The sequence below is a fragment of the Protopterus annectens genome, chromosome 2.part1, assembly GCF_019279795.1.
Source record: "Protopterus annectens isolate FY-2018-M chromosome 2.part1, PAN1.0, whole genome shotgun sequence".
Lineage (NCBI taxonomy): Eukaryota > Metazoa > Chordata > Ceratodontiformes > Protopteridae > Protopterus > Protopterus annectens.
This window is the reverse complement of record NC_056729.1, coordinates 1254576945-1254600152: the sequence shown is the minus strand read 5'-3', so window position 1 is coordinate 1254600152 and position 23208 is coordinate 1254576945. Positions and strand designations below refer to the sequence as shown.

General features: G+C 39.8%; 1 protein-coding gene across 1 annotated transcript in view; it reads left to right on the top strand.

Annotated features, from left to right (window-relative positions):
* The window catches only part of GCKR (glucokinase regulator), a 678315-nt gene that overhangs the window by 425636 nt on the left and 229471 nt on the right, over window positions 1-23208 (top strand). Inside the window, exons 12-13 of the mRNA XM_044062788.1 lie at window positions 9697-9794; window positions 12002-12078. Coding sequence (XP_043918723.1) covers window positions 9697-9794; window positions 12002-12078 — 175 coding nt within the window. The remainder of the gene's footprint in view (window positions 1-9696; window positions 9795-12001; window positions 12079-23208) is intronic.

The following is a 23208-nucleotide window of genomic DNA, read 5'->3' as shown; positions in this document are numbered from 1 at the left end:
TTCCCTTTCACTCTTACAGGTACTCGTCTGTCAAAAAATCACTCCTGACACTCTTCTCCACACACTCCATCCTGCCTGTACTCTCTTCTTCACCTCTCTTCCACACTCACCGTTATTCTGAACTATTGACCCCAAGTATTTAAACTCATCCACCTTCGCCACCTCTACTCCTTGCATCTTCACCATTCCTCTATCCTCCCCCTCATTCACACACATATATTCTGTCTTAGTCCTGCTGATCTTCATTCCTCTTCTCTCTAGAGCATATCTCCATCTCTCCAGGGTCTCCTCCACCTGTTCCCTACTCTCACTACAGATCACAATGTCATCTGCAAACATCATAGTCCACGGGGACTCCTGTATGATCTTGTCTGTCAACCTGTCCATCACCATTGCAAATAAGAAAGGGCTCAGAGCTGATCCTTGATGTAACCCCACCTCCACCTTAAACGCATCCATGACTCCCACCTCAGACTACACCGGTGTCACACTACCCTCGTACATATCCCGTACCACTCTTACATACTTCTCTGACACTCCTGACTTCCTTATACCATACCACAACTCCTCTCTAGGTACCCTGTCATATGCTTTCTCTAAGTCTACAAAAACACAATGCAACTCCTTCTGACATTCTCTGAACTTCTCCATCAACATTCTCAGAGCAAACATCGCATCTGTAGTGCTCTTTCCTGGCATGAAACCATACTGCTGATCACTAATCATCACGTCCCTTCTTAACCTAGCTTCCACTACTCTTTCCCATAACTTCATGCTGTGACTGATTAATCCCTCTTTAGTTACTACAGCTCTGCACATCACCCTTATTCTTAAAAATCGGTACCAAAACACTTTTTCTCCATTCCTCAGGCATCCTCTCACTTTCCATGATTTCATTAAACAATCTGGTTAAAAACTCCACTGCCATTTCACCTAAACACCTCCATGCTTCCACAGGTATGTCATCAGGGCCAACAGCCTTTCCATTCTTCATTCTCTTCATAGCTGTCCTTACTTCCTCCTTGCTAATCCATTGTACTTCATGATTCATTATCCCTACATCATCCAACCTTCTCTCCCTCTCATTCTCTTCATTCATCAACCCCTCAAAGTACTCTTTCCATCTCCTCAACACACTCTCCTCGCTTGTGAGTATGTTTCCCTCATTATCCTTTATCACCTTTACCTGCTGCACATCTTTCTTAGCTCGGTCCCTCTGTCTAGCTAATCGGTACAGGTCCTTTTCTCCCTCCTTAGTGTCCAACCTCTTATACAAATCTTCATATGCTTTATCCTTAGCCTTTGCCACCTCTCTCTTTCCCATGCACCTCATCTCCTTATACTCCTGTCTACTTTCTTCATCTCTCTGACAATCCCACTTCTTCTTTGCCAACCTCTTTGTCTGTATACTCTCCTGTACTTCCTCATTCCACCACCATGTCTCCTTGTCATCCTTCCTCTGTCCAGATGTGATACCAAGCACCTTTCTAGCTGTCTCCCTTACTAGCTCTGCTGTAGTTACCCAGCTATTTGGTAACTCTTCACTGACACCCAGTGTCTGTCTTAACTCATCCCTGAACTCCACCTCATAATTACCCTTTTTCAATTTCCACCATTCGATCCTTGGTGCTGCCCTCACACTCCTCCTCCTCTTCTTGATCACCAACGTCATCCTACAAACCACCATCCTATGCTGCTTAACTACACTTTCTCCGGTCTCCACTTTACAGTCTCCAATCTCCTTCAAACTGGCCCTCCTACATAAGATATAATCCACCTGTGTGCATCTTCCTCTACTCTTGTATGTCACCCTATGCTCCTCCCTCTTGTTAAAATACATATTCACCACAGCCATGTCCAGCCTTTTTGCAAAATCCACTACCATCTGACCTTCTGCATTCCTTTGCTTAACACCATACCTACCCATCACTTCCTCATCCCTTCTGTTCCCTTCACCAACATGCCCACTGAAATCTGCTCCAATCACTACTCTCTCACCCTTGGGTGCAGTCAACACCACTTCATCCAATTCACTCCAAAATGTTTCTTTCTCATCAATTGCACACCCAACTTGTGGAGCACTAACAACAGTCATCATTACACCATCAATTTCCAGCTTCATAAACATCACTCTATCCGACACTCTTTTCACCTCCAAAACACTCTTAGCATACTGTTCCTTCAGAATAACTCCTACGCCATTTCTCCTCCCATTCACACCATGATAAAACAATTTGAACCCACCTCCAATACACCTAGCCTTACTCCCCTTCCATCTGGTCTCTTGCACACACAATGTACCAACCTTCCCTCTGTCCATCATATCAGCTAGCTCTCTCCCTATACCAGTCGTACTGCCAACATTCAAAGTTCCGACCCTCACTACCACAGTCCTAGCCTTTCTCCTCTCTTCCTGCCTTCGGCCATGCCTTCCGCCTCTTCTCCTCCTTCGGCCATCAGTAGCCCAATTTCTGCCAGCACCCTGTTGGCTAGCAGTACTGGTTATGGTCATTGTTAACCCGGACCTCGACTGATCCAGTATGGAAATAATTATTGGTGTCTGCATGAAATGATTTGGCGAAGTTTTACGCCGGATGCCCTTCCTGATGCAACCCTCCCCATTTATCCGGGCTTGGGACCGGCACAAAGAAATGCACTGGCTTGTGCATCCCCAGACCATACAATACTCAATACTTTCCCACACTGCTAAACCCTGCATAAAACCTTATGGTATACTGTTCAACAGAATATTCAGCTCTTTCCCCTCTGAAAATAAATGCATTTTGAAAGCATAGGGTTGTTTGCCTCAGTGCTAGTCTTTTTGTCAGTTGGTCCATATACAAATAACGTGGTCATATCTATTTTACATTTTTTTCCGTAGTGTGTCAGATTCATTACTCCCTATCTGCCAGATAGAAACCGGCATTGTCTAAGTTACTCACTGTCTTGGTCATTAGCCATATTACCAGTAAATCGGTAGTTTCTTAGCAGTCTTCCTCACACTGTCAAGAATGCAAGAAGTGCATTCACCTAAACCAGAATCTTTGTCTCAGAACTAATTTACACCCCTTTCTTAAGCACCTTCCCCTCTTTTAAAGTCAATGTTCCTAGATTAGTAGCATGCTATGACAGGAGCAGCCTTCTGTTATTATCGATGGAAGCTGGCAAATCCTACTAGTAAGAAATAGCAAGCTTTTTACAGAAAGCACTGATATATTGTGAGTCATGATTTGCAACAGTTGTATGAATGTGTTATGTTGCAAGGGACAATTTTCCAACTGCTGAAGGATAAACACTATCTTTCTGTAATGCAGTATAACAAATTTGACTAAATTAAGAATTTTTGCTACATTGTTTTGTCTTCCATCCAGGTCTCAGTCATGAAGCCACCATTCCCTCTAGGTCCATTCATTACCCATCACTTTCACATCTGTGGTGACCAGGAAAATATGATAAGAGCAAGGAACTATCTCTTTTATCCTATAGAGGGTGAGAGATTGCTGAGTGTTCATATCATCCACTATTTGGTCAAAAAGTAAGATGCTATGTCCATTCTGCAGAGTCCAGTGTGTTTTGCAGCTGCCAAACCCTGCAAGTTCTCAGCTAGGTCCCTATGCACTCTTCTTGTGACCTCACATCCTCTGTGTCCAAAGTGCAAAAGCAGCAGCTTGACCTGATGACACTTTTGCAAGTGGTCTTGCCAGGATCATCCCCTTGAGATGATTGGCCAACATCAATCACTTATTCATCTCTCAATGAATATACCTTGAGGCACTTGGTCAGTGATCAAATTTGTGACAAATAGAAGATACCCAACACACATACCTCTGTGTTTTGGAACAAGATGTAATTATAGAATTCAATCTGTTTCTTGTTTTTGTCTTCAGTTAGACTGAAAGTAGATGTCAAAAGAGATCTGATAACTTATAACCTGCATAACCTGTTTTCTTCAATTACTGCTGTGTTCAGTGGAACAGGATGTCCAAGATAGAACCTGAGGCCATTATGCTGTGCAATAATAGAACTGAGAGTGTGCCATATTATAGCAATAACTCATGCCTGGGTGTGGGTAATGCTGGATTTACCCATGGTTGGTGTGGTTTGGTCATAAGGGTGAAGCCCGAGTGGCCAAACAAAGACAACCGTGGGTAAATCCAGCATTACCCACACCCAGAAGTGGGTTATTGCTATTATACAATGACATTATTTAAGGGAAAAAAATTACTTTTCTTAAATAATGGCATTGTACAATGCCTCCTTGCTGCCCTTCCACAGCTGTCTGGTATTCTGCAGCAGTTCTGATGTACTGCGCATGAATATGCTTACGCAGTACATCAGAGCTGTGGGCAAAAGCAACAGAGAAAGCAAGATCTCCGTTGCATTTTACAAGCTGTCTCGCTATGTTAAGGGAGTTCTCCATTGCTTTTTTTAAAGCATTTAAAACCCATTTAACATAGCGAGACAGTTTTGAAAAAAGCAACGGAGAAAGCAAGATCTCTGTTGCTTTTTACAAAGTGTCTCACTATGTTAAAGAAGTTTAACATAGTGAGACAGCTTTAAAAAAAGCAACAGAGAATCTCCTTTGCATTTTTTAAAGCTGTCTCGCTATGTTAAACCCATTTAACATAGCGAGACACCTTTAAAAAAAGCAACGGAGATTGGAAGATCTCCGTTAATTTTTTTAAAGCTGTCTCCATGTTAAACTCGTTTAACATAGCAAGACAGTCTGTAAAAAGCAACGGAGATCTTGTGTTCTCCATTGCTTTTAAGAAAACAGTTATACTAATGGAAAAAGTCCAGGCGATCGGACCTTTTTCCATTAGTATAACTCTGATTTACAACATGCATGCTGACCAATCAGTGTGCACGTTTTAGAATATTAATGGGGGCGGTCATTGTATAAACAGCTGTAATAGTGTGTTTTCAGAAGAAGAACAGTGGACTGTAGCAACCCCTCTATCTTCATGGGAGAGAGAGTATAACTGTTTCAAGTCCTAACACTTCCAAATATCACCCTGTAGAGTTCCATTTTATCAAAAAAAATAAATAAATAATTTGATATGCAACTCCCTGCCAAAAAAAAAAAAAAAACTTTCCTCACTTTGACTGAGAATTTTCTTTTGTAAATACTTAAGCTTACATCTTATGTGATGTCATTTTTTGGTGATTGGGGTTGGGACACAGAAATATAAAATTCACATCTGTAACAAAATCACTTTGTTAAAACTGATCCCCGCAAGAAAGATAGTCAAGTAAGCAGAATAGTTGTACTTCGTGTTACATAAAAGAAAGTATTTTGTTTTTTATTACTTATTTATTTATTTTTTATTATTTTATTTTACATTTGTTTACCGGGATAGTACGACTGGGTTGATTTTTCATTTTCAGCAGAAGCCCGCAGAGAAAAGCTCCACACAAAAGTACAACAGTGCAGTACATATGAGAGCAAAATTATGAAACAGATAAGGCAGAAGTATAAGGATACATTTGTTAACATGACCTAAAATTTTTACAGTCTGAACATAAGGCAGAAACTGTTTAAAAAGTTAGTACTAAATTATTTGCATGGTGTAACTGTAAGATCTAGTAAAGGCGAGAAATTCTATAATTGTATTACAGTCTGAATATTCTACTGATATGTACAGTCAGGAAACTGCTACTAGTATGACTGCATATGAGAGTGAGTACAAGGGAGAAACCGTGTCTTCAAGGTGATAAGTATGGTGTAATTTAACCTGGGGCAGTACAAGAGCATTTCCAGTTGTTATTTAGGTGGGTCCTAAGAAGTTGTTTGAACATAGTGGAGTTGGCAGTGCGAAGGATGTTTTGAGGGATGGAGTTCCAGACTTTGGAAATGTAATTAGAGTAGAGAGCATCTCCAAAGCTGTTATAAGATTTAGAAACTGAAAGAAGTGATTTATCTGTGGATCTTAGTGTTCTAAGGTTAGAGTATGGCTGGATGAGGCTTTGAAGGGCAGGACAATTTCCTGGTTTAGTAATGATATTGTGGGCAGTGGATATTTGATGGAAAATTAGGAGAATGGGTAGTTCTAGCCAGCTGATCTGGTGGAGTACATCACAGTGGTGAGACCTGTGTGGGGAATCTGTGGCAAATTTGGCAATTTTATTGTAGTATGTCTCCAGCTTAGCTAGGTCAGATTTCCTCAGGTTAGTAAAGACTGATGAGGTGTATAGCAGGGTGGAGAGAAGATGGGTTCTAGCAATAGCCTGCCTGGTGGGATGGGTAAGGAATTGTTTGGACCTGTAGAGAGTACCCAGTTTAATATGGGTCTTCTTGATAACTTCGGAGATATGCTTGTCAAATATGAGGTTGCTATCAATAGTGATGCCTAGAAGTTTTGTATTAGATGTGGGTTCAGTTTTGCTGTTATCACCTGAGAAGATAATGAAGGAAGCTGGTGGGTTTTTGGTAGAGAAAAGAATGAGTTTAGTTTTTTTGGAATTTAATATAAGTTCTTGGCTATAGAGGTAGGATTCTATTTCTGTGAAAGTTTTCTGGGTTTTTTCTTGTAGCTGAGATAAAGAGGGAGGTGCACATATTCAAGTTGAATCATCTGCATATTGGATACTTGTAGCCAGGTTGGTAGCAGTATGCAGATTGTTGGTAAAAACTGTAAAGAGTAGTGGGCCTAAGCTTGAACCTTGTCGGACTCCCATTGATACTGGGAGGTAGGAGGATAGGTCATTTTTCCATTTGACTGCTTGGTGGTGATCTGTGAGGTAGCTTTGAAACCAAATTAGTATGGAGGGGGATAGGTAGAGTGAGGTAAGTTCATTTAACAATTTTTAGTGTGATACAGTATTGAATGTCTTGGACATGTCTAAAAAGATAGATGCTACATGTTCGCCATTATTGTTTAGGTGATTAATAGTCTCTGTGAAATTAAGGAGGGCTGTGGTTGTACTATGGTTGGGCCTGAAACCATGCTGGGAGCTAGTTAGTAGATTGTGATCCATTAGGTAGCCCAGGAGCTGGTTGTGGACACATTTTTCTAGCATTTTTGACTAAGGAGATAGAATAGCTATTGGTCTATAGTTTCTGAATTCAGTAGGTACACCACCTTTATGTAGAGAGATGCTGTATGATGCTTTCCAAAGTTTGGGAACATGCTGTTCTTTGATAGATCTATTAATTAGTATAGAAATAGGATAGGTTATGGAAGTAGCAGCTAGCTTGAGGTATGATGCTGGTAACTGGTCTATAGCCATGGTTGTGGGTTTTAATTTAGACAGTAGTTTTCTTATGGTGGCTGTTTGGATGGGTGCCAGGGGAAAGGTAGAGGTGTTGTTAGGGGAAGGAGATGGGTTGGTTGGAGGGCAGAGTGATTTAGGAGGGATAGGATAGAGTTAGTAAAGAAATAGTTAAAATGGGTGGTCAAAATGTCAGTGGTATTGGAGATGGTGGGGGGGGTTGAAGACTGTCCAGATTGAACAAGTTTTTTTATATTACTCCAGAATTTTTGAGGATTGCTATAGTGAATGTTTTGAATTTGAGTATAGTAGGCTTTTTTATCATTTTTGATTTGGGTTTTGGCTTTGTTTCTTAGGTGACAATGGGTCTCAAGAGAGTTTTGGGATTTGTTAGTATGATATCGGGTCCAGAACTTGTCTCTATCTTTGAGTAATTGTTTGGTTCTTTTGTTAGCCAAGAGGTATAGTTAGCCTTGACCCAAATTTTTCTAATTGGTGCTGGAGCATTTCCAATGTCAAGAAACTTATTGATGAAATATTCTACAGCAGTGTTCAGGTTTAGTTGAGATAGTGGGGACCAGTCACAATGTTGTAATAAAGAGCTAAAAGTGGCTGTGGGGAAGTGTTTATTGCTTCTAATTTCTTTGAATATTGTAGATTTGGGGATGTTGGTTCTGTGCCTGACTAGGAAGGTGGGTAAGTGGTCACTGAGGCTGTCAGGAAGGCAGCCTGAGTGCCAAACTAGAGAATGTTTATTAGTTAGGATCCAGGTGAGAACTGTTTTTTACCCTTTGTTTATCTGTTCTAGTGGGAGAGTTTATAATGTGTTTGTATCCATACAGATTGAAGGAGTTAAGAGGGGATGTTCGAGGAGCAGGTGAGCCAGTCAGTATTGAGATCTCCCATAATAATAGTCTTCTGACTGAAAGAGGTGGCTGACCATGAAAAGAGTTCTTCTATGGTGGAGAGGTTACTACCAGGGGGAATATAGACTGATATTATTATTATTATTATTATTATTATTATTATTATTATTATTATTATTATTATTATTATATGTTTGTTAGAGTTACTTTCGAGTTGACATATTTATATTTCAGTGTTGTCCAAGTCAGGGGGTGGCTTGTATTATTTTGATACCAAGAGTGTCCTTGTCTAGTATTGCTACCCTTCCACCTGTGTGGTTGTTGAAGCCAGGGGGAATAATGTCCTTGTCAGTAATTTCAGTTTTAAACCAGGTTTCTGTTAGGATAACTATGTCAGGAGAGTAGAAAGAGATTGTTGTGTGGAGTTCATGACTCTTGTTTACAAAGCTCCTAACATTTTATGTTAAGGATTATTAGACTGGGGTAAAAGGTCTGAGCTTTATGGAGTTTATTTGGTTGGAAGAGTGTGTTGAGTTTGTTGACTGCTGAGGGGGATTAGGGCCAAGGCCAGGATTAACTTTAATTGTATTCTCCTGTTTGGGAGTAGGTGTGGGGTTTTTGTGGCAAGTCTAAGGGATAAGCTTTTGGTATTAGGTAAGGAGGCATGTTTGTAAATGAATATATCTGAGCTGTGTAGTTTGAAGAGGCTACGGGCTATGAGGATATTGAATGTGGGGGAATGGTGTGGTGAGTTACTAGGATTAGTGGGGGGATTTATCTTGGAGAGTAATATGTTTGTGATAAGAAGGAAGATGGAGGGTGAGAGAGATTAGTATGAAGAAGATAGTTTGCACAGGTAGTATAGTGGAGGGTATGGGGAATTGGGGTGAGGTTGCTTGCTAGTATGGTAGTGAGGTAAGAGAATGGGGTGGGGTTGTGGAAGAATTATGGGTTGGACAGGTACAGAAGTAATCTTATTTTTGTAGGTGTGTGTAATTTATGTGTCCATGTTATAAAGCTAATAAATTTAAAAGAATGGGTGTTACATATTTCTAATACATGTCTATATGCCAAATCTATTTCTGATGTTGCATGCTTGAATCTTCTACATGCAAAATTTTCTAACTTTTGTTATTATGCATGGATACTAAAACATTGCATATTTAATTGTATTACTCTACTAGCTGGAGAGCCTTAAGTCGACAAGGTTTACACTCATTAATTTAGACTCTCCAACTTTTGGCTAGCCAGTGCATGTTTGTTGTGGGAAATCACTGTTGGAAGTCACTATTAGTGCACTGTCAGAGATGCACTATGTGAGAGCTTTGTGCTTCATGGTTATGTGACTACACAGTATTTTAATTAAGGGTGTGCATTGAGGCTTGCACCCAACTAAACATTTTTGTTTGTTTTTTGCAAGGATGACGTTTTTAACTTTTTTTCTGTGTAGGTCAAACTCAACGATAAGTTGATGAACTGTGTAAATAGCCATCTTCAAATTATAATTGAGAAACTTACTGCTGCAAGTTTCTGTATATAGTTATGTAAGGTTATTTTTATTTACTTATGAGTTATACTAGACTGCTACTTCACCATCTTTTGTTTGCTTTGTTTCCAGTTTACAGAAACAGGGTCACATATACTATCTTGGTTGGCAGAACCTAGGTGTGATGGGAATCATGGATGCCACGGAGTGTACCCCAACATTTGGGGCAGGTAAGGTCCTAGAATAATCTAATTACATTGTCCAGGCACTCCTCTACTGCTGATGCTGATGCAAAGGGTTCTACTATGGATTACCAAACTGCAAACTGTGAGCATCAAAGATTTCAAAAAATAATACCCAAAACACAAAACGGGGAAAAAGTTCATTTCAAGGGTTTTTTCCAGGAGGAAAGCCCTCCACATCACAAAATTATATATATATATATATATATATATATATATATATATATACATATATATATATATATATATATATATATATATATATATATATATATATATATATACCAACTTAACAGATAAACCAACTCAAAGAAGGGAGAAATCTTCCAAAAGAATGTAATCTTTGTCATTGCACAGTTAGAAATTACATAAGCAGTAACATCCTATGGAGAACAGTGATTGAACTTATGTTCCTAAGTGTCTTTTGTTCCTGGTAACCAATGCTCAAGAAATTTCAGCAAGACAAATTGTAGAGAACCCACTGGAAAGCCTGCAAACATTTTTTTTACCTTTTTGCTTGTTTACTCCTTCAATTTCAGAAACAAAGTAGTCTGCACCAAGTAGCAAATCGTTCTTTCTGTGTAGCGGTTCTTTGTTTTTGTTTACACCATATTTCTCAGCGCCTTGTCTCAAGAATCAGGGGCAAAGATTCAAAATCATAAACAACTTTTAAATATTTTTAAGTATTACTTCTCTAATTTATTTAAAAATTTAAGAAAATACAGGCTTTGCATTGAAACAACCACATCCTTTGAATACTTAGGAGTTTGTCTAGATCAGTCACTAAACTAATGTTATGTTGAGTTAACCAGATTTAAAATTAACCAGCTACTTTTTTGAGCTCTTCTGCATTCAAAAGATCTCTCACTACTTTTCCTATATGTTGAATTCAGCAAGCACCTGTTCTTCCATTTTCAAATGAAATCAGCAAGTCTGGTTTACCAGAACCAGTGAAATGATAAGAAGTGAAAGTGCTGACCTGAAATTTAAAACTAGTTCTCAGAAATTATGTGTACTTTTCAAGATTCAGACTGCAGTCAACAGACACCGAATAGAAACTGCCAAATACTATCCAACCCAGAATCCCTACAGATAAACGCCATGCTCAATAGCCTAGTCAAAATCACATCCTCATTCAAATATGTCAGTATATGGCTGCAGAGAACAATACATTTTCAGTTCCACACTGAAAAAAGTGAACAAAAATAAAACAATTGCTACTTTGGTCTTGTAAAATTTCCCAATTTTCATTTCACGTCCTACATAAGTAGTCAAAGGTAAGGGAACCTTCTTAACCCAGCAAGAGTGTATCCTTAAGATTGATCACATCCATCTACAACAAACCATGTCTGCCCGCCAATCAGTTTCTAAAAAAAAAATTGCAGCTTCTTTAGTAACTCCTCAAGATCTGTTCAAACGGTGCAGTGAACTGCTGTAAAACGAAGGTCAAATCTCCTCTTAGGATCAATCATTTTCAAATTTTTATAATTTTACATATTCATACTTCTTGCTACCAAACTTTCCAGCACCCAACCCTCCTAAAACTTAAGCTCCCTCTTAGTCATAGCAAAGCCTACAAATCCTAACAAGAAAACTACAGTGTGCTGAGTATAAGTACTCCCTTCTAGCACCCAGACATTGGCAATCACTCTCTACCACCTGAGAAATAAGCCAAACGGCTGCAAATGTATAACCAACTTAAATCCTAAATGCAACAACAACAAATGTTTCATGTCAGACCATATCATTAGCAAACCATCCAAAAAGATAACATCACCATTATCCTAGTTTCTAAACCCTGCTTACACTTACTCCCTTAGGTAAGGCCTCATAAATTCCTTAATTACATGTTACTGTCTCCCCCTTTCTACCGCTTCCCATACTAGTTCTCCTTCTATTTATTTTCTTATTCTGTGTATATTACATCTCTTTACATCATATAACCAATGACTTTTACATTCTTTTTGTTGTAATGTTATTTAATATTGAGTTTAATGTTCTGAATCCATATTGCACTGTTATGATTTATGAAAAATGTATGGTATATTTGGAAAAAAAATTCTAGTATCTTTGTAACCATCAGAGCTGGGCCTGAAATTGGTCAGTTTTAATCAGTGTCCTATCTTGGTAAACAAAATAAAATAAATGCAGCAACATCAGTTTTTATGCATAGTAACTTCAATTTATTCCAACAGATTTCTGTGATGTACGTGCATTCATTGGCAATGGATACAAGGACTTAGATAATACAGAAGGTGACCTGACAGATCTGGTGAGTTTTGGTTATATGTATGTATAAACAAATAATACGACATATTTGTTTTTCTAGTCAAGCATTTAATTCAACTAACCCTAACCATTTATTACTTATTGTTAAATATGCTGTCAGACTGCAGTATTCTAACAGGAAAGGATTAGGTGAAATATAATATTGCCAATAAGCATGACATCATACATCTGCTTTGTGATCTATTCAAAAAGTATACATTTCTGATTTACTTAATTACATTGCATTTTCAGTGTAGCACACAGGTATTTTGTCAGAGTGAGGGGTTAGCATAATAGCTACAGGCAAAAGGTGCAGGGTTTTATTTTCAAATGGGATAATTGACTAGGCTTAAAATTGGAGTTAGCCTAGAATTAACCTGTAGTGATTGGGTTTGGCATACTGGTTAAGGTCTTCACCTCATAAATACACCACCCATGCCCCAGCCTATATATACCCCAAAAATAGCTCTACAGCACCAAATTTGTTGCATACATTTGGGCTGCATGGCTAGGCTTAAAAAGGTCCTTATGTTCGTTAACCTAGTATATATCTTTGAGCCTCTATGACTCTGCCATTAGAATGAATCATCTGGGAAACTTGGCTAAACTTCTCACTGGTCTTCCTGACTGCATACCTGTAAGCCTATGAAGCTATATTTGTATGGCCATTATTGCAGGGGATTAAGGCTATAAACTGCTAATGATCTGCTTCTTGAAATCCTTTGAGTGAGTCTATCTGCATCATTTGCCCTCTGTATGACTCTGAGCAAGTCGTTTAAGTAGACAATGTTCTGGGGAAATTAGAAGATTTGGTGAGGCTCCTCAATGTCTTCCCAGGTCTCACAGCTGATAACTACAATGAGCCTATACTGATAAGGCATCTTATCTATCATGTAGCTTCATGTAATATGTTACAAAATCCTAGACAGGGCTATAATGAGCAAATATGAAAGCATGAGTGATAGCTGAACCAACATTTCTGGATAAATCTCTAAGTAGTACTAGATAGTTCAAATCTGAATACTAGTGACTATAGTGACACTTAACAAGTGACTCATTAGATTTTGTGGGCAGGGTTGGGGGTGGCAAGATGCCCCTTGAAAACCTGACTATAATATTTTATCTGTATTCCTTGAAACCACCAGATACTTTGATAATGATGTTTAGATGACATTTATTTATTCTGCATTTACTAAGTGTGTTGGTCCACCGACCGATTTCCATCATGGCATGAGCAAAAGGCAAAAGCAAACAGCTGTAATAGAGCAGAACAATATGAGAATGCATTCCAATACAAGATACAAAATAACACATAAAGTTAATAAGAGACAAATTAAAATGAGGTCAGGAAGACTAAGGGTGGTGGAGTCTCTAGCTTCATCAAGGACAAGCACACCTCCAGACTGGTTTGCCAGCATGACGTACTGGAACTACTCCAGGTGCAACTGACAGTTGACAAGACACCCATCCAAGTTATTGCTAGCTATAGACCCCCCCTCCATGATTCAGGACACCCACTGCTCTTACCTGGCTCTACTAGACTCCATCAAAGTCCCCACTAACACCCTGATCCTTGGTGAATTCAACTACCCCACCATAGACTGGGTGATCTATTCTTGCACTAATGCACTGTCTCAACAATTCCTCTACTTCATCAATTCTAACATACTAGACTAGCTCGTCTCATCCACCACAAGGGGAGATAACATTCTGGACTTGATTCTCGCCAACATGGGTGACCGCTGCACCACTCCCATAGTATGTCCTAGATCATTGGACTGTCTCATTCAAAGTTCCTATCCCACCCAACCCCCCTCAGCTGAAATCAAGTTAAGAAACTTCTCAAAAGCAGACTACATCCTCCTAAGGTAGTGTATCTGTAGCTTCACACCACCCCACCCCCTCAGAGGATGCAGACAACTATGCTGAGCAGTATCCCAATGCAGTTTACAAGCACCTGTACAACTGCGTGGACTCAGCCATACCCAATAGAACTAACTCCTGCTCCTCAAGGAAACGCAAACCTGTTTGGTGGACATCTTCTATCAACAGGCTTTACACAAAAGGAAGAAACTGTTGTCCAAATGTAAAAGGGAACAAATTCCAAATTGGGAGAAACTCCCTCCTTAGCCTCAACAAGCAAATTAGATCACTAGCAAAAACCTCCAAGGCCAATTATGAATCTAAGCTAGCCTGTATAACAAAGGGAAACCATAAAATCTTTTTAAGTTATGTCAGGAACCTCTGTGGCAAAGCCCAGGTTTGTTCCAAATTAGTACTTAACAGTATCACTTACATTGATCCTGTTGACTTAGTCAACCTGCTAGCAGATAGGTTCAGTGCAAACTTCACCCTCCCTGCCCCCCCAAAAGGCTCTTTTGACATCCCCAATATTTGTCCCGCACCTCACATCTCCATAGATTAAGTGTTACAGGCCCTATCCAAGGCAAAAAAACACTGCTTCCATAGGAACTGATAGCATCCCAGGATGTATTCTGCAACATCTCCAGCAAGACTTGGTTTCACCATTGAGCACCCTATTCAACCACAGCCTAAGTACTGGCGTCATCCCAGCAGAGTGGATAACCACCATTGTCATCCCCTTGCACAAAGGTGGTGCCACTACTGACCCTGGAACCTATCGCCCCATTAGCTTGACATGTTTGATCTGTAAATACATGGAGCATATTATTATGGATCTCATAAACAAGGACATAGGCAATCTCCAAGCACTTGACCCCACCCGGTTTTGATTCGTCAAGGGCAGATCTTGCCTGTTGAACCTGGATGACTTCTATTAGACTGTCACAAAGTCCCTGGATGAGGGAAAGTTAGTACATACAGCTTACCTTGACTTGGCCAAGGCATTTGATACAATCCCCCACTCGGGCATCATCAAAAAGCTAATACAACTTGGCGTAAATCCCTGCCTCATCAGGTGGGTGGCCAACTGGCTAACTGACAGGACCCTCAAAGTCAAACTAGGCACCTCCACCTCCAATAGCAGACCTATCCCTAGTGGAGTTCCCCAGAGATCTGTCCTGGGACCCCTACTGTTTGGCATCTATTTCTCAGAAGTCCAGGCAAAGACAAAAGACCTGTGGCTGACCAAGTTTGCTGACGAGTGTAAGTTGTGCTGTCACTGACTCCCCAAATTATGTTAACATACTGCAAAAGGGTCTCATAGAAACTAATGACTGATGCCAAAGTCATGGCCTCAAGCTAAATGCAAAAAAATATCATCATACCATTCGGCAAAAACATGACCCCTACTGATTACCACATCAACGGCAACCCCCTAAGCACACCTGTGGTTAGAGACCTAAGCACTCATGTTGATAACAACTTCACATTCAACCATCATGTAGAGGCAGTGGTCAGAAAAGCCATTTACTTGGTTCATCTCATAAGTAAAGGGATTGCATTCAGAAAAAAATGAGGTTATTAGCTCTCTATACACCTCCCTCATTAGACTAATAATTGAGTATAATGCCCCATTTGGGATGTACTTCTCCAAACATCTTCACCAACTGGAAAGACCACTGAAATACCTCACAGAGAGAATCCATGATTTCCAACACCTGTTCTATACAGATAGCCTCAAATCACTATCACTCTACTCATTATCATACAAATTGGTCAGGGGTGATCTGTGTCTCACCTACAAGGCAATATAGAACCCTGACCTCCCAGAGATGCTCCATATCCATAAGTCTAACATCTCACACACTACCCGCTCAAAAGGCCTGAACCTAATATGTGACATTAACAAAACCTGATGGAGAGACAGGTTTGTCTCCCAGTGGCTGCCCTATCTCTGGAATAGACTTCCCATACACATCAAACAGAGCATTTCATTGACCCTGTTCAAGTGCAACCTTGATGAGTGGGTGGGAACCACAAATTCATCCCAGGTGTTCCACCTGTGTCCCTCATTGACAGGGGTGACAGGTGCTGACTGAGGTTTCTTTTTGGGGATAAACTCTTGGCTAGACTTGTAAGGGCCCCAGGGCCATTAGCCTAGTAACCTCCTATGATCCTATGATCTTATGAAATGTGCATAGACAGAAGAACATCACAGTGTATTCTTAGGATCATCTACTGTTATATGGGATCTAGAAGACAGTTGGCCTGAAATACAAAAACTTAAAGAATAGCATTAGTTATCTCAAATGGGATTTTATGTAAGTAACCAATGTCAGTCAGGCATTTTGTTTAAATCAGCAGAGATAAATTTATTTCATACCACGTCAAAATGCGAATACAACATTGCTAATATATCTAGTATAAAATAATTTATAACAGTGATGCATTTGTTGCCATCTGGGACTTTAGTAATAAGATTATAGTAGTAGCTTGACAAGCAGCAATCCCATAAATAGTTTTCTTACCAAAATATTCATGTAATTTATTATACACTATAAATTGTCTTCTGTGTTCATAAGGACTTAAGGAATCAGAGCTCTTATGTGAGTTGTGTAGGTGATCCCTTCACTAACTTCTACAATATATAAACAGAATAATTCTTTAAAGCCATTGAAGCTTTAATCTGCAGACAATCCCAGCAACATGTGTTGTGTGCTCTAATTTCAAGGTACTTCGCAAATGTACACATTGAAAAAGATGTCCGATCAACTATATGTGCTCACCATGTTACTAGCCAGCCTGACTATATCTAAATGTTACATGAATTCAGAAGAGAAGAGTTGAAGTTCTGGTACCTTTTATTTAGAAATAGAACTACTGCAATCACCAGGTATCATTTTCCTGTATAACAATTTAGTACAACAATGTAAACTGTAATTCATCTGATTGGGGGTAGAATACATATAACAGATATAAATGTCTGAAACTGAATACTGTGCTAAGATTTTAGATGTCAAAGGAAGTTCGTAATGCATTTTTTGTTTTGAAAGAATGAAAATAGAGAACATTACTGCATTTAGAATGCTGCTTTGAAGTTACTGAGAACTAGAAAAATATGTAATTTAGTTATTTTTATTCAAGGAAGCTTAATCTCCCATGGAAACTAAAGATGATTATGTTTCTGAATTAAGGAATTAAACAAAAATATGGATTTCTTGAAATATATGATTTATTAATGTAGGCGCTATCATGTGTTATAAGGGGCAATCTGACAAGGGGTTAACAAATGAGAAAAGCATATTTACTGTTAAATAAAGTAACAGAAATATCGAGATTGAGTAAAATTACAATTTTACAATCAAAAGAGTTGATATAAAATATAATTTGGAAAACGCATATGAGACAGTAAAAATGGTATGAGAGAGAAATAAAATAAAATTCGATTGAGCAAGTAATGAAAGGTAGATAGACTATATAAAAAGTACAAAAGGTATAACTATAAATAAAGTAAAAAGAAATAACCATTATCTAGTTAGGTGTGTGGAAACTGTGGCAAGAAGAGAAACACTTTTGCAAAGAAATATAAAAAGAATGATAAACATTTACAGTTGAGAAATATGCACGTAGAGAACGACATATGAAATGACTTGCTTGTGGACAAAAAAGCTTAAAAGTAAATACAGTGCAATAATGTATCACAGAAAAAAAAACACAAAATAGAAATTTGGCCTTAAAGCTGACAATTACTCAAGCATTGTGTTTAAAGTAGATGCTGGACTGAAGAATAAATCATTGCCTACTCAGACATTAAAAGCAATGAATCTGAAAGGAGTGAATTGAAATCTATTTACAAATTGCTTATTCAGGCCATCATGTAAATCCTTGCAATCAGAAACTGCTTACTTATTAACGTGAGAATGATAAATACATCATTTCAAGTCAGGCATTTAAGGCTATGAGCTATTAATGAGCTATGTCCTGTGATACAGGCTTTCATTCCCTCAGCATTCATTTGACTGCCATGTGTCCTTGAGCAAGTCTTTTAACCAGACAGTTCTTTATGACAATTGGGAGTTTAGATTAGGCTCTATTTTGGTCTCCTGGACTGCATGCTTAGCAGTTAGCTACGAACCTATTCATCTTCATGCAGTTTGAATGGAAGCACCAGGTATACAGTTTTTTTTTTTTTTTGACTTGTTAAAAGGTTGGAATGATGAACACAATTCAGTTTATTAAAACACAGGCAAAAAGTGGAACTGCAGAGAACGTGAAGCATAACGTTTAGCTAGTATAATGATGCATTTATTGGTTTAAAGCCATATACCAGAATCGTGTAATATTCAAATAAATCTAGAAGTGCTCCGTATTCCAAGAAATGTAACCAGCATTAAGGAGTACAAATGAACATGAACTCGAATGAAGAGAATGGAATTATTATGAAACAAATACCACCTACCAAATTGCTTTATAGCATAGCTGCATTATAAGGCCACGCAAAAATGTCAATAGCTTCACTAGACCTTATTACAGCTGTAAAATGGTTGCATTATCTGATATGTACAATAGAGGAAGTCACTTTAGTCATATCCCATAGAAAGAATTTCTATGTCTTTGATGTAAATCAGATGCTTTAAGAAAACCGATGTGATAATGACAGCACCAGGATACATGCATTTGATACATGTGTGAAAAGGGTTTGCTATCATTTTGTTGAAAGGCACAACATTTTCAGATCACTTCAGCAACTCAGATGTTGCTTGGAATATACTTTTGTGAGGTGCAGGCCAAAACCAGTGGGCTATAGCTGACTAGGTTTGCAGATGACTGCAAGCTGGGTGATGTCATCAATTCCCCTAGTGATGCGGACATCCTCCAAGAGGATCTCACCCAAACAAACGACTGGTGCCAGAAACATGGCCTCAAACTGAAGGCCAAAAAATACATCATCATCCTCTTTGGGGAAAGTGACCTCCCTGCAAATTATCACATTAATAACAAGGTCCTAAGCACACAATCAGTCGTGAGGGACTTGGGCACCCAGGTTGATAGCAAAGTGACTTTTGACCACCAAATTGCCTCCATTGTATGGAAAGCTTTCTACATGGCCCATCTCATTAGTAAGGGTATCTCATCCAGGAACAAGGCGGTCATAACATCCCCGTATTCTTCCCTTATAAGGCCTTTAATTGAGTACGATGCCCCTTTCGGCATGTACCTCACAAAGCAATTGCAGCAGCTGGAGAGACCACAGAGGTTCCTCAATAGGAGAATCCATTTACTCAGTCTCCTACAGACTCCTTTGAGGTGGCCTGTGTCTGGCATACAAAGTGATCTCAGACCCCACCTTGATGACTGCTGCACATCTACAACTCAAGCTCCACAAGAGTAACTCACATGTATAACCTCAACCTGGTCTGTGACATCAATAAGACTTGTTGGTGGGACAAATTGTTATCCCAGAGACTCCCCCATCTGTGGAATAGACTCCCTCTCCACGTCAAGCAGAATATCTAATTAACCCTTTTTAAGCGCAGCCTGCATAACTGGATGGGGAACAGAAAATACACCCCTAGGGTTCCACCTATGTCCCTGCTGGAAGGGGCATTGGGTACTGACTTGTCGGAATAGGGGCTAAATTCTTGTCTACGCTTGTGAGAGCCTCAGGGCCAATAGCCTAGTAACTTCCTATAATCCTATGATCATATAACCATATGTTTAAAATAGTAAATGCAACATTTGGCATTAGAACCACTTCGAACCATGGTTAAAAATCCCTGTTCAAATAAACCGCAATGTCACAACTGTGAATCAACTCTTTGCGTTCAGTTTAATCTGCTCAGACATTTTTGGTTTGCAATTTGTTCCACCTGATCAAGTGATTCTGCATATACGAAATCTGAATAAGTGTCATTCCATATTTTGATAGTAAACCATGTGAAAAGATATACATTTCTATGACTTTCCTCAGATATTTCATCAGCTCTTGGTATACATTTGTGAGCTATTCTGTAAATAATCAAAGATTAGAAGGTGCGATAAGTATAATAAGCATCCTATTGATATGGGAGTGCAACAATAAAAGAGCACAAAATAAGATTTACAAATTTGTTTACCAGAATGAAACCGTGCACTGCACCTTAAAGCTGAGTAGAAGTAGTTGTAACCATCAGAAAAAAAGAACTGTACTAAATGTGCCACATTCCAATTTCAGAGGACCTGAAACAAAACAAAATGAAAGCTAAATTTATTGGACAACTGCCAAGAAGACAGGATTAACAGACACTGATGAGGTTTCTTGGTAAATAAGTATTTTTGAAGTGTTATTTGGAATATTTCAAAAATATGTAAACCATTGAAAAAGCTTTGGAAGAGTATGTGGCCAGAGAATGAAAATATTAGTAGAAAACAGGTTTGAAATGCTTAAAAAATAAATGACAAATGTGACTGCAAAAAAAAAAAAGGTTAATATTAATAAGACACTGAAGATGCAAGTGTATATCACTCAAAATAATACGTATGCATTTATTTATTTATTTTTTTACAAAATGGTAAACCACCTATGTATGGGGAAAGATCAGTTAAGAAAACAACTTATTCAGCAAGAAGATCTCTTTGGGGTGGAAAAGCTGGACAATAGACATGTAATTGCCCTTGACAGTTAAGAAGTTTAAAAAGTTTTGAAAATGTCCAGAGGGAAATCCAAATATTCAAATTTTGAAAGTGGTGACAGTAAAATATGGCCTCATTGGCCTGAACAGATCTCTGTGACATGGAAAGAAATATAGCCTTACTTCTCATATAATAACAAATTAGCAGCATACAAGGTTTAATGTTTAAATAAAATAAAAAGATTGTCCCCCAGATTTTCAAAAGCTTGCATGGTGTGCATGATCAGCGTAAGGGGTAATGTTGGCAATATGGCAGCCGAGAGATCCACTTACATGCCCGTTTGACGTGTGCGAGCGCTCCGTTCCCAGCCCCGTATGCAAATTATCCCATTTGCAAGTGAAAACCATGCAAATGAGGTAAATCTGCCATCCACGAAGGAGGAATCAGGGCGTGCAGGACTAGCGTAATATGCTGAAATGTAGTAACCGAGTATGATACTGCAAAATCCAAAACAAGGACATGACAGCTCCAAATAAAGGATACATATCATTGAGGAAGCATGCTAATGGCCAAGTATGAGGCCATTGGCATTGCAAACAATGCAAAATGTACAAAATACAACTTTTATTATATGTCTATCGATCACGGCTGTTGAAGCATGGGGCAGTGGCGCGCAAATGGGATTGGTGGGGAAATAAGAAAATAAACCTAAAAAAAGCAGTCTAACTAAAATCAGTATTCAGCCATGCAAGTCAATGGCAGGCAAACGACAACCTGTCTAGTGAACAGTGGTTGCTAAGGGGGAAGCACAGTGTGACACATGTAACTATGCATTAGCAGGCAATCCTATGCAAATGAGGGGAAGGATAGTGAATCCCAGTTTTCTCCAGCATGTGAAGCAGGTCCCAACAGGGTAAGAGTATGAATAGCTCAGTGCAAGACTGGGAGGTAGATGACATCATGGGTTGGTGTGTCAGGCATACTGTAAGCAGATTGGAGCCCTGTTGTTCGGGTATGCTCTCAGCTTAGCACAGCCAAGCTAGGGGGTGTGTCTAAACCTGCCCAGCACTCTTTACAAACTGTAAGCAGGTGTGCACACCACACACTGGGATTTACAGGAAGAAAAAAGAAGTTAAACCAGCAAACAGCAGCAGTGTGCACATCCAAGTACTCTATTTGTGTGGCATGGCCCCGGGTCCAAACAGAAGGGCATTGGGAAGGGAAATCAGCAGTAGGAAGGTAATCAAGGAGAACTAGCATATCTGGCAGGTGAAATGTATCAGAAGCAGCCAATTACACAGGCAGCAGCCCAGCCCAGCCCAGCCCAGAACACTACTATAAACTAAGAAAATATCTTCCCCACTGGTGTTTCCCACACTTTACACCACCAGTGTATACAAGCAGGGAAATTTTAACAAACAAACCTAGAAAATGAGAAGGGCTGCAGCAAGCAACATAGAACAACATCTGCAAGAGACTGAGGCTGGTGAGGATGTGCATGCTGCTGAACAACCCACAGTGAGGAGACAGAAAAGAGTGCACAGACACAGGGTAACCTATCAGGGGCTACATGAGCTGGAGATAGTGGAGCGCTATAGGGTGGACAGAGACCAGCTACAGCAAGTAGTTGAGCTGTGCTGGCCACACCTGACACACCAAACTGAACAAGGGGAACCCATCCCAGTAGATACCAAGGTATGTGTAGACCTAGGTATACTAGCCACAGGTACCTCCCAAAGCACAACTGGGGATAACAAGGGGATCTCACAGGCATCAGCATCCAGAGTATTCCACCAGTTCCTGGATGCCATGTCACCACATGCCAGTGAGCAATAATATTTCCTCAACACCCGTGAGGCGTTGATCAGCAATATGCATCTCTTCCACCAAATAGCAGAATACCCTGGGGTAGTGGGTGCTATAAACTGCATGCACATACACATCAAAGTACCACCCGGTGAGCAGGGTAGGGCCTACATCAACCACAGGGGCATCCCCTCCATCAACTGCCAGGTCTTATGTGATGCCCCGGGCATTATAATGAATGTGTGTGCTGGCTGCCCTGGAGGCTATGACAATTCCCACATATGGCATCTGACCCAGCTGTACCAGAGATATGCCAATGGGGATATCCCCTACGGTCACCTAGTGGGGGATGCTGGGTACACTCTGGAGCCGTGGCTGATGACACCCACAAGAAATACACATACACCTGAACAACAATGCCATAATGAGGCACACGCACAGGCCAGACATATAATAGAGTGTGTGTTTGGGATGCTCAGGTCACGGTTCCGGTGTCTGTACACATCCAGTGGAGCCTTGCAGTATGCACCAGCTACATGTACCCAAATTGTTATGGTATGTGTGATGCTACACAATATGATCCTGCAGAAACAGCTGCAGCAGGAACAGCATAGGGCAGGGCCACACAGCCCCCCAGCAATGCCAAGGCCTGCACAGGCACAGAGTCACCCAGAGGAGGAGGAAGAACCTGAGCCTGCCCCAGTAGGCAGAAGGAGGCATGTCCAGTATGCCCTGGCCTTGGCAAAGAGGCAATGCATAGCACATGCACTGACACAGTAGGGTCCCAGGGAATTACACCACTTTCTGACTCGCACATACAGTAAAAGAGATGCAAAACATGACACCACCTGTG